Source organism: Pholcus phalangioides, unplaced genomic scaffold, assembly GCF_987345545.1.
Source record: "Pholcus phalangioides strain wild (caught in Gottingen) unplaced genomic scaffold, Ppha-v1.0 ptg000024l_1, whole genome shotgun sequence".
Classification (NCBI taxonomy): Eukaryota; Metazoa; Arthropoda; class Arachnida; order Araneae; family Pholcidae; genus Pholcus; species Pholcus phalangioides.
The window spans coordinates 13,429,406-13,442,951 of NW_028301616.1; the positions used below are offsets into that span (position 1 = coordinate 13,429,406).

General features: G+C 35.3%; 1 protein-coding gene across 1 annotated transcript; it reads left to right on the plus strand.

Moving 5' to 3' along the window:
* The first annotated feature begins 520 nt into the window (after positions 1–520).
* On the plus strand, positions 521–13,546 carry LOC149068770 (glutaminyl-peptide cyclotransferase-like). The gene is made up of 7 exons (XM_089250515.1): positions 521–1,057; positions 2,214–2,363; positions 5,986–6,255; positions 8,274–8,453; positions 9,610–9,709; positions 12,549–12,671; positions 13,065–13,546. Exons 1-7 carry the CDS (start codon positions 911–913, stop codon positions 13,238–13,240), a joined length of 1,146 nt encoding a protein of 381 aa, XP_089106641.1. The 5' UTR covers positions 521–910; the 3' UTR covers positions 13,241–13,546.

A 13,546-nucleotide genomic window follows, 5' to 3' on the forward strand; every position in this document is an offset into this window, starting at 1 on the left:
GAAATACGGGACATTGGGATTCCAAATACGGGAAAATACGGGACATCGCCAATTATCGCCAAAAACAACGCCAAAACCAAACAAAGTTGCCAAATATTGTTGAAATTACGGTATAAATCACAATGGCGGTTAATGATGCATCGCTGCAAATTGCAGTGGATTAAAATGTATTCCACGAAAAACAAACGTTCAAGACAAATGTGGGAGATTAATATTCTCATATATAGTTGTAATTATCGTAAAATAATTTATGAGTTGAAAAATAATGTCAATCTTTGACTTCAATAAAGAATAAAAATTCAAGTAGGCTTCGTGTAAAATACGGGAAAAACCGGGACATTTTTGCCAAAAAGTCGGGACGGCCAAAAAAACAGAAAATACCGGGACTGTCCCGGGAAATACGGGACGTATGGTCACCCTAGGCTTTACTTATAGCAGTGGGGGAACAACACTGGCAATTGCCAATTGTCACCAAAAATGATGGCAAAGGTGAACAAAACCACGATTTACGACAGAAATTGAATTGGAATTTGCAAAACGGTTGGAAGTGCTCACAGACGGAGACGGATTTGAAGGTTTGAGTCATCGACTCCACTTTGCCCGCGTGCACTGAAACTGATTATCTTCAAAGAGTTCTACTATTGCCATCTTAGGTACGGCGGAAATTGCTAACTCGATGAATTTTTAGTTTCGATCTTCGCCGGTAGATAGCAGTAAAGTTTATTTGTTATTTATATTCCGGGGATTAAGACAATGTTTTCAGCTGTTCACGTGTAGGGAGGGCAATGTATGAATTTGACCTCGAACCTCGTGCATGATGTGGTAAATGGCAAGTGGAGATTTTATTTACATAGAAGTTGCCTGTAGACGTTGAGGAATCCCCTTAGAATATGGTTCATATGAATTTTGTATGTCCGCTATAACTCGCAAGAGGATGATTCGGTTTTCGCCGTTGCTGCTGCTGCCAATAGGTTTATTGCTGAGGCTACTTTTAAAAACATCTCTATTCGGAAATTTCCCTGTCAGAGGCGTGAGTTGGACATCTACCGGTGGAAAAGTAAGTACTAATCTTTCATGCAATAATCACTGCAATATGGAAACTTGTTGCTCGAGTTGTAGGTCGTCGCTACCCGGGGAGCGCTTGAACCGGGCAAAATAGGCTGTACTCCACTGGAGACAGAGGCGCGAAACTTGTATTCAGCACATAGCACCCTCGCCTCCCTATGTTTGCCACCATCACCTATAGCTCCGTTTACATAGGAAATAGAAAAAGCGGGTTTAAAACCCGCTCTTCAAGAATTTTCACCAATGACTGCGGGTGCTGAAACTCCCAATGCTACCAAAGAAATGACCTGAGGCCATGGGCTTCCAAATGTTGAGAAACAGTTCTCAACATTTGGAAGAGAGGTTACAAGTGATCAAAAGAGTGAGTAAGGGACTAGGTTGTTAGGTGATCAAAAGAGTGCCCTAGAGTGTACAAGCATGGGAATGACCAAAAGAGTGACCCAGAGGGTAATCTGCCAGGTCAATAAGTGACCAAAAGCTTAACCCATGGAGCAGTGCTGGACAAGTCTCGGGCACCAGGTTGCAATGGCAACTAAGAGAATGGAACAGCTATAGTATAATCCTTCTTGACAATGTATTGGCAGTTTTTTTCCTTTTTTAAGAAAACCATCTGAAATCAAAGTGAAAAAAGTTTGGGGAGTGAAATGCCAAGAGTGAAACAGCCGTGCTTTTGGATGTCTTCTTTGCCTGGGAAATAAATCGCCGACACATTGCCAGAAAGGGGTAACAATATGGCTGTTAAAACAATGCAACATAGGGTATAAGGAGCAAAAAAAAAAGCAACCTTCAAAATTTTTTGTGCGTGTGCTAACTGATTCAATAAATTCAAATGCCATTGTAAAGCCTATTATAATTACTAATGCTATTAAACCACACATGCACCTCGTTCATATTCCTCAGTTCAAGAGATTAACTGAACTTGGATAAAGTGATCTGTTATCCATTGCACTTTTTTTTGGCATAGATGGAATAATGAGAGGTGGCACTACCTGGTTATAACAGCCTTGGGAAGAAAAGGGGAAATTGGCCAATCTTATTAACACAAAATGGCATTTCTTTCCAAGGCCTCTATTTAGGGAAGTACTTTGTAGTATGAGTAATTAAGATCATTTTGATGTTTTTTAATATATTTTTTCCTCTCAATGTAGTGGGCCCATCCAGTCAAAGCTTTAGATGATGGTCTTTTGCGTGTGATAGGCTCTTCACACAACAGTCATTACGATGATTTCAACAAGACCTTGGATTCAATCCTAATTCCACGAGTGCCTGGAACCGAGGGACATGAAATAGTCAGACAGGTGACACGAGAACTTTCCATTGCATTCATTGTGGTTTTGTTTATTTCCCAACTAATATTCAGTTCAAGAATCTCTTTCATTAATACTTGTTAATATGTCACGTGTGCTTTGCTTTGAAATGCTGTCATGAAATTTTTTAATGAAAATATTAATTTCCCATTGAAATATGCTGTCCAATTCTAATATATTCTAACAACAGATGTTTCACATTCACCGCTATTATTTACCACAGTCTATGATAACTGGAACTACAGTGATACCTCGGCTAACAAATGCTTTGTCTTACAAATTTTTCGGTGAAGAGTGTTATAGCTGGTAGTATATAAAATAAAATCAGTTTTTATTGACTTGTGAATCTGTCCATCAAAAAACTTAAATGATTGTCATCATTATTAATATTGGGGGGGGGGGGGTGAAGAATGTATCTTCAGCACCTGCGTAGTATTAATTAGTCATTTCCGCACATCTCCTCCAGATACATCAGTGGGGTACTTTGCTCATATCCTATAATAATAATCATTTGGGAAATGAAGCAAATTTCATCATCCCAGGGCTAATAATAATCGAAAGTATGTGCTCATTATAAGTTAGCCTCTCTCTTTGTTCTCCAGCTGTGATCACCAGAATGAAATCTAATAAAGAGGATATAAGGTCAAAGTTAGTTAAAACCTTAGGGAAAACTTATTTTTAAGCGAAATTCCTTCGTGTAATGATAATATAAGGCTCAAGAACCCAAAGGTTGAAGGGGATTTGTCATTAATCTAAACTCGAAACCCTATTTTCAGGTACATTAATTCGTTCTTCCCATTGACGTATTATGTAGGATTATTACATAGATTAGTTGTTCAAACATGGTGTGGGGGTCTTAATCATTTTTTCTTATGGCAGAAATATTCTTCCTTATACGCGGATAATAGTTCATGCCTTTGTAATAGTTTGCCACTTTTTCAGTCCTCCCAGTTATTAGGCTTTTTGAATAGACGTCAGAATGGGCATCACTTTGAGGGGCAGGCAAAGGATGATCCCCATAAAAATCAGTGTTAAAATTGCCGATTTTGCTGTAGAAATGCAGAAATTTAGTGGGGGGGGGGGGGTTTCCGCCACATCAATAATTTAAAAAATTGTATTTAATTCTCGATTTTTTTTAAATATTAAGTTCGCTTAGAGATATATATGAAACCCAGAAAATCTATTTATATAAAATTGATTTTTCTCTTTCGTTCTGTGTGTGTGTTCTCTATACAAATCTACAATTTTAGATTGATCGTCACCAAATTTTGCATATATACCAAATGGGACCCGACTTGAACGATAGGTTACTTTAGAAGTTTGTCGGAGAGGGCAAATGCCCGAAATTGGTAAAAAACTGTTGTGCAACAATGGTTTTTGGGCTTCAACAATCATTTTTGGAACATTTACTTTGGTTACCATGGTTTTCCCAGCAATGCATTTCGGGTTTCGCACATGTATATGCCTTCATAATGGTTTGTCACTCTTTTGAATCCTCCCAGTAATGAGGTTTTTTGAATAGACCTCAGAACCATCATGAGCATCACTTTGAGGGTCAGGCAAAGGATGATCCCCATAGAAATTGGTGTTAAAATTGCCAATTTTACTGCATAAATTCGTAAATTTAGTGGGATTTCCGCCACATCAGTAATATTACAAAATTGAATTGAATTCTCGATTTTTAAAATATTGAGTTCACTTAGAGGTATAAGGAGTCATAGTAGCCAAGTAGGGCATATCTTTTCCATCTATTACGTATGCAATAGGGAAATAAGATGACTATCTCATAGCCCACCAACCTCACACATTTTTTTTTCTCTATGGCTCATGAACATGACTACATAGTGTACATAGCTCAAAATAAAAAGATGTTCAGTTTTTCATCTTGTATCAAATTCTCAATTTTTTAAATATTGAGTTCGCTTAGAGATAGACGAATCCCAGAAAATTAAGTATAAAATAATTAGCCGGACCTACTTTTGAGTTGGATATCCATGCAATAACATTGATTTCAACCATTTATTTATATCTTAAGCGTGAAAATTAATGTGTCTGTATTGTCTTTTAATATTCAACTGCATAAATTCATATAGTTTAGGATGTTTTAAAATTAATTACGGTCCTGTAAAGTACATCAAAGAAATTCTGCAGCTTTAATTAAGCATTTTTTGAAGCAGAAACAGGCAGATTGATAACTTGAAGGTCATGGGGGAAATCAAAATACCTAGTGCCCTTAAAAAAGAGAAAAAAATATTAATTTCTGCATTTCTTTAAATCTAGATGTGTTTCTTTCATGAGTGGCACTCGAAGTCACCATATTGGTTAACGTAGACATGGTTTATATGTCCTTCAAAGAAAGGGGGGGATAAGAGATAACACGTGATCCAAAAAGCCTCATTGAAAAAAAACCCAGGCATCTCCGGGTATTATAGCTAGAAATATATAAAAGTGCTGTTTATTCACAAATTTAGTAAACATTACAAATTCAAATAACCATCATTGAAAAAACGGAACAGATGTATAAAAAATTTTGGAACTTAAAATGCAGGAATGGTCCGTAATACGGAACACAAGCGACAACAAACTGGAGTTGTCCGTCACCAATCGATACTGGTGTCCTCTCATTGAAACACTCCATTGACAGTATATTAATAACTTGTGGTTCATTCTGTTGAGGTTTTGAACGCTTTAATCATATCCCCTCTTCTCAAAATTGTATTCTTCTAATGTAAACATGTTCAAAAAATCAAGTCTTTCTTCATAGCTCAAGTGTTGTGCATCAACAAGAGCCTGTGCAGTGTTGTTCTGCATTTCCTTGCTTGTCCAAGTCCAAACCATATGGCATACTTCTGGCTAGGACAAACTGAGACTCGGAAAGGCAGAAGGTTCATTTTTTGGGAGAATGAAAAAAATACCTTCTTATGTGAGAAACAGCATTCTGTTTGATTTTTCCGATCACAGCACAATTTTAAAAAATTTAAGCCACTTATATATGAGAATTCTTCAATCAGTTTAGAAAAAAAAAATTGCTAGCGGGGGGGGGGGGGGTCTATAGTGTGCACCGCTTAACATATGGCATAAAGGGGTATCTTAATCCTCATTGAACAGCTGTGCATTCTAACTTCCCTTAATGACTGAATCAGTGGAATGCAGCAGCATGTCCGAGTGTTTTTTTATATATATATAGCTATCTATCAGCTATTATTATCAAAAGTTTGGAGTTCCGATGTGATCATATTAATGTATATTGTACATGGGATAATTAGATTCCTTACGAAAGTTTTTTTTTATAGCAGAATTATGAATTTTCACACTGAAAGTAACTGATCATGAACCGAAGGTTGTCAACTTTTCTAAATCTTTAATTTTCCCTCACTATAGGATGTCACTCATAAATTGTTTAATGATAGTTGAAAATGTTATTTTGTATCTAGATTTCATAGAAATCGAATAAAAAGTTGCCTTTGAATACGTTTCACGAAGTTAAGTTTGTTTTAAAACTTCTGAAATATAGTATACTACAATTTTTTTTTGTAATCAAGGAACTGATTTTATATTTCTTTTTTGTTTTAGGAAGATTATTTTAAACATGTGATGTTTTTTTCCCCTCTAGTATATTTTAAGAGAAATGAATGCTTTGGGTTGGAAAGTTGAGCAAGATGTTTTCTCAGATCGCACACCTCACGGCACAAAAGAGTTTGCCAACATCATTGCTACTCATGATCCTACTGCTTGCCATAACCTGGTGATTGCTTGCCACTATGATTCTCTTCATAATGACAAATTTGTTTTTCTGGGAGCAACAGATTCAGCTGTTCCTTGCGCCATGATGATTCATACAGCTAGACTTTTGAATCCTTGGCTCAAAAACTCTTCGTTACAAGTAAGGCTATGGATTCTCTTCTCTTACTTTCTTTTTTTCACAAAGATAAAATCATTTGCATTGACATGTATAATATATATTTATTGTCATTATAAAGCTGATTTATATACAGGGGGATTCAAAACTCAACGTACAAACTTTTAGGGGAGGTAGAAAAAACAACACAGAATCACATAGGAATGTATGACCAGAAACCCCAACCTGATCAGCTGCAAAATAAATGAAGGTGCAGAAATGACAAGCCAATAATGGGGGGAAAAACTGTTTATTTAGCGATACTTTACACAAGGACAGTACGTGCACACATTAAGTTTCACAACAAGCGCTCAAACTTCTTACCATCCACAGTTATGCACGATTTTTTTTTGTGATTGATTCTGTACTGGTCTTTTTATTGTGTTTTGTTTTTGTGTTTTCTACCTTCTCTAAAAGTTTGTACATTGAGTTTTGAATCACCCTGTATTTTATTCTTGATCACAAAATCCAATTGCCAAAAAAGAACTTGATGACCTTCACAGACATGGCTGAAAGAGTTATACCACATTTCGTGATTGTTCTCGAAGAAAAGTTGGGGGGGGGGGGATCTTTTTGGTCACTTAGGATGGACGTTAAAAAAATACAAGGATGTGAAAATTCAGTGGCTGGATTGGCCAGTTCTTTTCGTGGGATTGTTGGCAGCTCTTTGAGTTTGCAGATGCATCTATCCTCCAGGAATACTTAGATATCTCTATGAAGTGTGAAGCGAGGTGTCTGGTCTTTAAATATCAATGTCACTTGTATCTTTTAGAAATACAGGGTGTCCAGATTAAGTGTCCCTAATTTCAAATGATAAAAAATCAATAATGTCACATAGGATGATATTATAAAAATTTGACTGCCAGCTGTGTGAGTCTGACAACAAATTTTCTGAAAGTATCATTACGTACGCTGCCATTATTATAAGCAAACAAAGAGGTGTCACCATAGGAGAACGTGGGAATTTTTCTGTGGATATGTCAGCTTTTTTTTTAAAGTGGTGAACCTGATTTCCATTACAAAATCATTTTTCAGATGAGGCAATATTCTATGTGTCCAACAAGGTTAATAATTAGCACAACTGCCAAAATCGGGGGCTCAGAAAATCTCTAAAAGGATTTTTAACAATGTCAAAATCAATGTGTGGTGAGCAATTTCACATAATGTGGTCATTGGATCATTTTCTATCCAGGCATAGCATAGGCCACCAATATTTGGTGAGAAAACTCCGACACACTTTTGCGTGTCATCACTATAGTGTGTTGGCACAGACAGCTGTCTTCAAATTATGTTTAGTAAATAAGTTTATTTTAATAAATTTTATAACCATTTCTTGAGGTCCATCAACCAGCATCAGAACACAGTCAAACAAAGGAGCGCATGTGGTAGTGCATTGATTTGTTTTACAAAAACTTTTTGAGTGTTGCTTTCAATTTATATTCCTCTTTCATTCTTTCAAACTTTTTGTAAAGTGTATGAACCAGTTGAAAATATAGGAACATTTGATCCTGACACCCTGCTTATGTCACCTGTCAGTCACATGGTCACTAACACTTAGCTGTGTGGAGCCTGGGTTTAAAATTCACCTGGGACAGGGTTTGTCTTTAACCAGCTGTTAGAAATCAACCCAGAAATTTAGATCCTGGTCTAGTATGACATTTTGTGTGACACACTAACCTGGTCTAGTATATTGCATGTCTTCCCAGCTTAGCCCGACCCCTCAGGGTACAGCACTTATGTCCCCCCTCCCATTTATAGAGCCTGGGCCATGTCTGGGTTCTGGGTTTACGGTATATTGCATGAAATCAGGATTGTCACGAATACCTTTCACAGGCTAGATGGAACTCCTTGGCAGGCTGCCCATCGGGCAAGAGGTTGTTCACACACCCCTGTGTTAGATGGTTACAATGACTAAAAAAATTAGAATTTAGCACTTAAAATTGTTAACGTATTTGTTAACATGATTCCCAATTTAATGATTTTAATAGCATGAATTCTTTCAGAATAAAGATGTGACATTGCAGTTCATATTTTTTGATGGTGAAGAAGCCTTCAAACGTTGGAGCCGTACTGACTCTCTTTATGGATCAAGGCATCTAGCCGAGAAGTGGAATAAGCGAAAGCCCTTCCAAGAGGAAGCCAAATGTGCTGATAGAGAATATGCTTCATATCTAGACAGAATGGTATTATTTTGTTTCTCTCTACAATTTATCAAAGGAATCTTGGGTCAGACAATTTTGATGTATCAAATAGTGTGTTATAGGGACTGAATAATTACTTTTTTTTTCAAAGCATTAACATATGTATAAGCCTATCCAGTAATTGTGTCTACTTCCCCGTAGACAGGTAATTTAGACAATATGCATATGTGTTGCACATAAAAAAATATTGTAACCCCCTTATCTCGTAATCTATGAAGTGTAATCTTTCTGCTTGTGAAGACCTCTGTGGGAAGTTGTTACTTTTCAGACTGTGGCCTATCAGTTAAAAAAAAATTTTAATACAGACTGTTCCATAGTTTGGTTGGCCAGTAATCGTATCAAGTGAGATACAATGCAGGAAGGAAGCTGCAAATATGGCAAGCTCGTCAACAGCAGATACGTGGGAGACATTGATCTGTGAGGTAGGGGCTTGTGTGTGTGTTATGAATTGTTTTTGTGTTGCATGCTTTTTGTTACTTTTTAGTGGATGATAGCTTGTGGTGGGGGGGGGGGGGTTTCTAGTTCCATATTGTTTCTTTCTCTCAATGATTTTTATGGATTTTGACTTTATCATGCTCTTTGAAGCCACCAATTTCTTTTGCCAAAAAGCGCAAACCATCTTGAGACTGTCAGTGATCATGTCTGTCTGTTTTACCATTCCCATATTATAGATTTTTTTTATAATACTTTTTTGACCTTAGCAGGCTGTCCCAATTGTGCAGCACCACTTGTGTTCGTTTGTTCATTTAAAAAGGAACCAAAATAAGTAGTTAAGTCCTTTCGTTTGATTTTTTGTGTAATAAAATTGCAAATCATGGTACTTGATTGATTCAGATAAACAACTGATATAACCTCTAACCACTTGCCAGTGACTAAAAATAAACATGTGACAAAATAGCCACATTATCATAGACTATGTACTGATCTATCAAATGACCTTGTAATTTATTATGTTGATTGATATACAAAAACAAAAAACATTTAAGATACAAAATCTAGAAGCTGCAACTCTATGTCAGGGTTTCCTATTTTTGGTGTTCATTAATGGTTATTGCTTACATTGAAATTTCATTGGCTATATGTAAGTCAAACATACTATATCAGTTATGTATGTTAAAATGTCAGTTTTAAATTTCAGGATGTGATGGTGCTGCTTGATTTGATTGGTATGGCTCACCCCAAATTCTACAGTTATTTTGTAGACACCTATGATTTACACTCAAAATTTGTGAATGCTGGTAAGTTTCCATAGCTGGTGCAATCGTGTTCAAAATCAAAATTTTAAATTTTTAAAACCTTGATAGAAAGAATTACATAATCATCACAAAGCTCAACCTTATTCTTGGATTGGCAGACGTATCGAATGCCATCTATATTTAAATTGTGAGGAGTGAAGTGTACTGATTGAATATTGGTACCATTGTAGGCCTGTTACTCTTTGCAGCAAGACTTTTTAACAAGGAGATTGGCTCACATTATTGCTTCAAAATTGGGAACACAATTTATTGTGGAATCAGAATAGCAGTGTTCAGTATTTTTGTTTTTTTTTTGGGTTGGCTGGATTTCCTGTGGTAGAAATGCATCATGATATCACTGTTTCTGTTGTGCCTTCTCATCTAGAAAAATTCTGATAACGACAAATCGGGTATCAAACTCACAACACTTCTAGTCATCTTTTGGTACTGTAAGCGAGTATCTTATTGGCCTGAGCTACAGCACCCCTTAAAACTAATTACTGATTGAAATGTTAATGTTAAATGGAACAAAAAAATTTGTCATTTTTACATCGGCATAAAAAAAAATTTTTTTAATTAATTTATGTAAACTCCATAAAAAAATAATTTTGTCGGCCCGTGTGATTCTTAACATTGGTGAAAGAATCCATAGATGCACATTATGTATAATATAAATATTTTACTACACATAATAAAGTAAAGCAGGATTATAACACTACAAAGTTACAAATGTATGATTGGTACGACAGCCAAATAGCAGCTGACAAGTAGTCAACATTACCACATGAGGGCGCTGTGCTCAATACGGAAATTGTATTCCATAACATCAACAGTGATTTATTGATCTCGGTGGTAAATTAGCAAAGTATTTGCAATCATGCTCACATTCAAAGTGATGCTAATGGCTTTTGTTGAAATGAATATTTGAACTTTTTTTTCTCAATAGCATTGGATATTTATTTCAAATTTGTCAGCCTACCTCTTACAGTTCTTTATAACTGCATGGAACCTATTCATCCGGGCTTGAAACAGACTTCATTCCATATTCAAACACCTGCTTAAAATTTCTTTCAAGAAAAATATACAGCCATATCTCATTGTAGCGACCCAATCGATCCATTAAAACGAAAGTTAGATTAAAAGTAAAACATATGAAATAGTGGTTATGCAAGAACATTTGAGACTTATCATAGCACTTGTTATAAAAATTTCCCACAATTTATCCATTACATAAACCATCAGTCCATATAAACAAAAGGAAACATCATATTTGGTTACTTTTAGAGTTGATGTGTGCATACAAACTCTATGGTTTAACACTAGAATGACAGAAGTGGTCATCTTGACTGCAAAGCTACTTTGACATGCAATTACATCCAAACCGTTTAGCTAAGCTTGGTGAAATTTCAATGGATTTTCTCATCTTGTTAAGGGTCTTTAAATTCCTGAAATATAAATGTTCTAGGTTTCTTAGTTTAGTGGTAAAATGAAGTTTTGTGTAGAACAATGGTAGCAATAATTTTGACTGCTATAGAGATATTTAACTTATGATTGCGAAACATGGTAAAATGGGCAGTCTTCTTATGTGAATATTGATATTCTGTCATGTCGTTTGCTTTACTCCAGTACCTATTTTATACCATTCAAAGGCACACTTTATGAAATTCACCTCATAAATATTTAGCATTTCTATGGATCTTTGCGCTTTTACTACATTGCATTTGCTGGTACAATGTTGTGCAACAATATTCATTTTTCATGATTTTACCCATGGACAGGGCTCCAGCCCAGAGGGTGAGACGATTCTTATCATTTTTTGTTTCTTCACACTATAAATTCACTAGCTGGATGATGGGGAACCATTATTTTACCACATATCATACCTTCAACTGAGCAAAAATAATAATTTTACAGTTGGTATGGTAAGTAGAGAAAATCTAGGTGTTGAGTACCACACAGACACACGCACAAAATTGAAATCGCAGACAAAGGAAATTTCTGCCAGAGAAATTATGAAATTTTATTGCTCTACTAAATAATAATGAGTGTCATTGATATTTTCGACAAAATATTAGAATTCATTCTGTGCACAATGCGATCAGCATCAAAAAGCTGTCTTATGTATGTGTTTTACATTGCTCAGAATTTTGCGGCTATTTGCAGTTTTTCATTCCGCACGAGTAATCTCTTTGTGAATTTTTTCACATGTATCCAGACCTTGTGAGTGGACTGCCAAGGGAAAATGAAGCCATGAATGACAGGGATTCAAAAAATTAGTCCAACCTCTTAAAGTAACAAAACATGGATTAGTCTTTGTCATAACAAGCCTTTTTGTACAAAAAAAAAAAAAAAAACAAAAAAAAAAACAAGAGCTTATTGCAAAAATAAGTCAGAGAAACTGAATAAGTACTGTTTTAAGAAGTTTCTGTAAAAAAAATAATTTGTGTTGATTTTTTTCCTATTGCAGTCGAAATGACTGCTTGCTATCTGTCGTTGTAGGTAGTTAGAAATTCTCGTCATTCTAGTGTTAAAAAGGAGAGACTGAATTTTATTTGAAATTGAAACATTACACATAAACATGTACAGTTTCGAGGCTTTCATTAAAAAGCGTTTGTTTTGCATAATAGTAATTTTTTATTTTAATTCATCACATTACTTGCATTTAAACATATTTAGTAAGAGAAGATCCAATATTTGCTGAAAATTTCAAAATATTTTTTCATGCAGGATTCATGATAATGATTAATGCTTTTTAGATCATCTACAGATCTATTTTTCTGATTATGATTAATTTAATCAAATGATTCATGTATGCATATATACAATTTGTTTAATTCTTTAGAGGAAGAACTGTTACGTCTTAAGCTTCTACAGCCTGGCCGATCTAGAAGAGAAGGGCGATATTTCGAAGCCAGCTCTACATACTCTCATGTGGAGGATGATCATGTTCCTTTCATGATCAGAGGTATGGTAGACTTAAATAATTCAGCTTTCCTTCTGGATTCTATTTTTAATTCATTTAATCGAATTTCAGCTTGAAATTTGGCGTCAATCATGAAGCAATTGATTGATCTGTGTAACCTCATAATCACATATTATCAAAAGTTTATTACTTTAACAGTAAAATATTTATTTAGAGAAATGATGTCTCTATCTCTCCCCGCTAAATATAGGAAGTACAATCCTTCCTCGATTGCAAGGGGACCAGGTCTTAGTTCTCAGTGGAGACTACCAATTGTTCTTTTCGAAGTTCCTTTCAGCATTTTTATACAGAAAGTCTTTTCCTTCACTGTTTTATTGGCTGATAAAAAACATCTTTTTTAGTATTTTTAGCCATTATACTTTTCTAATTCTTTAGGAGTTCCCATAGTGCACTTGATACCGAGTCCTTTCCCTTCAGTCTGGCATAAAGAAAGTGATGATCGAACTTGTCTACATCATCCGACTATAAACGATTTGAATAAAATACTCAGGATATTCATCGCACAATACCTTCACCTCAACATTCCGGATGATGCTCCTCTCCGACTGTGATAAAGTCCAACTGATACCAGGTGCATTCTCTAGCAATAATTACTGAAAGTTTTATTTATTTTTTATTTATTTTCATTCACGTTTTAGTCTATGTGCATGTCTATGTATAAATGTTTTGGAATTGAATCGGTCAAAATAATATATTTGTGTAGAAATATGTATGCATATTTATTTTTTAACAAAATGCAATTTGAAAAAATTTACCTGAGAGATTTCCGGTGCAAGTGAGTGGAAGTGAAGTATCTCTTATATATATAGTGTTATGATGTGTGTCATTCATTGGTGTATTAAAATTTATTTTTTATA

Excerpts from the sequence above, each read along its gene's own strand:
- LOC149068770 (XM_089250515.1), top strand. The coding sequence starts at position 911 with ATGTCCGCTATAACTCGCAAGAGGATGATTCGGTTTTCGCCGTTGCTG. Across the intron at positions 2,364-5,985 it reads GACATGAAATAGTCAGACAG|TATATTTTAAGAGAAATGAA; the intron begins GTGACACGAGAA and ends TTTCCCCTCTAG. Across the intron at positions 6,256-8,273 it reads TCAAAAACTCTTCGTTACAA|AATAAAGATGTGACATTGCA; the intron begins GTAAGGCTATGG and ends GAATTCTTTCAG.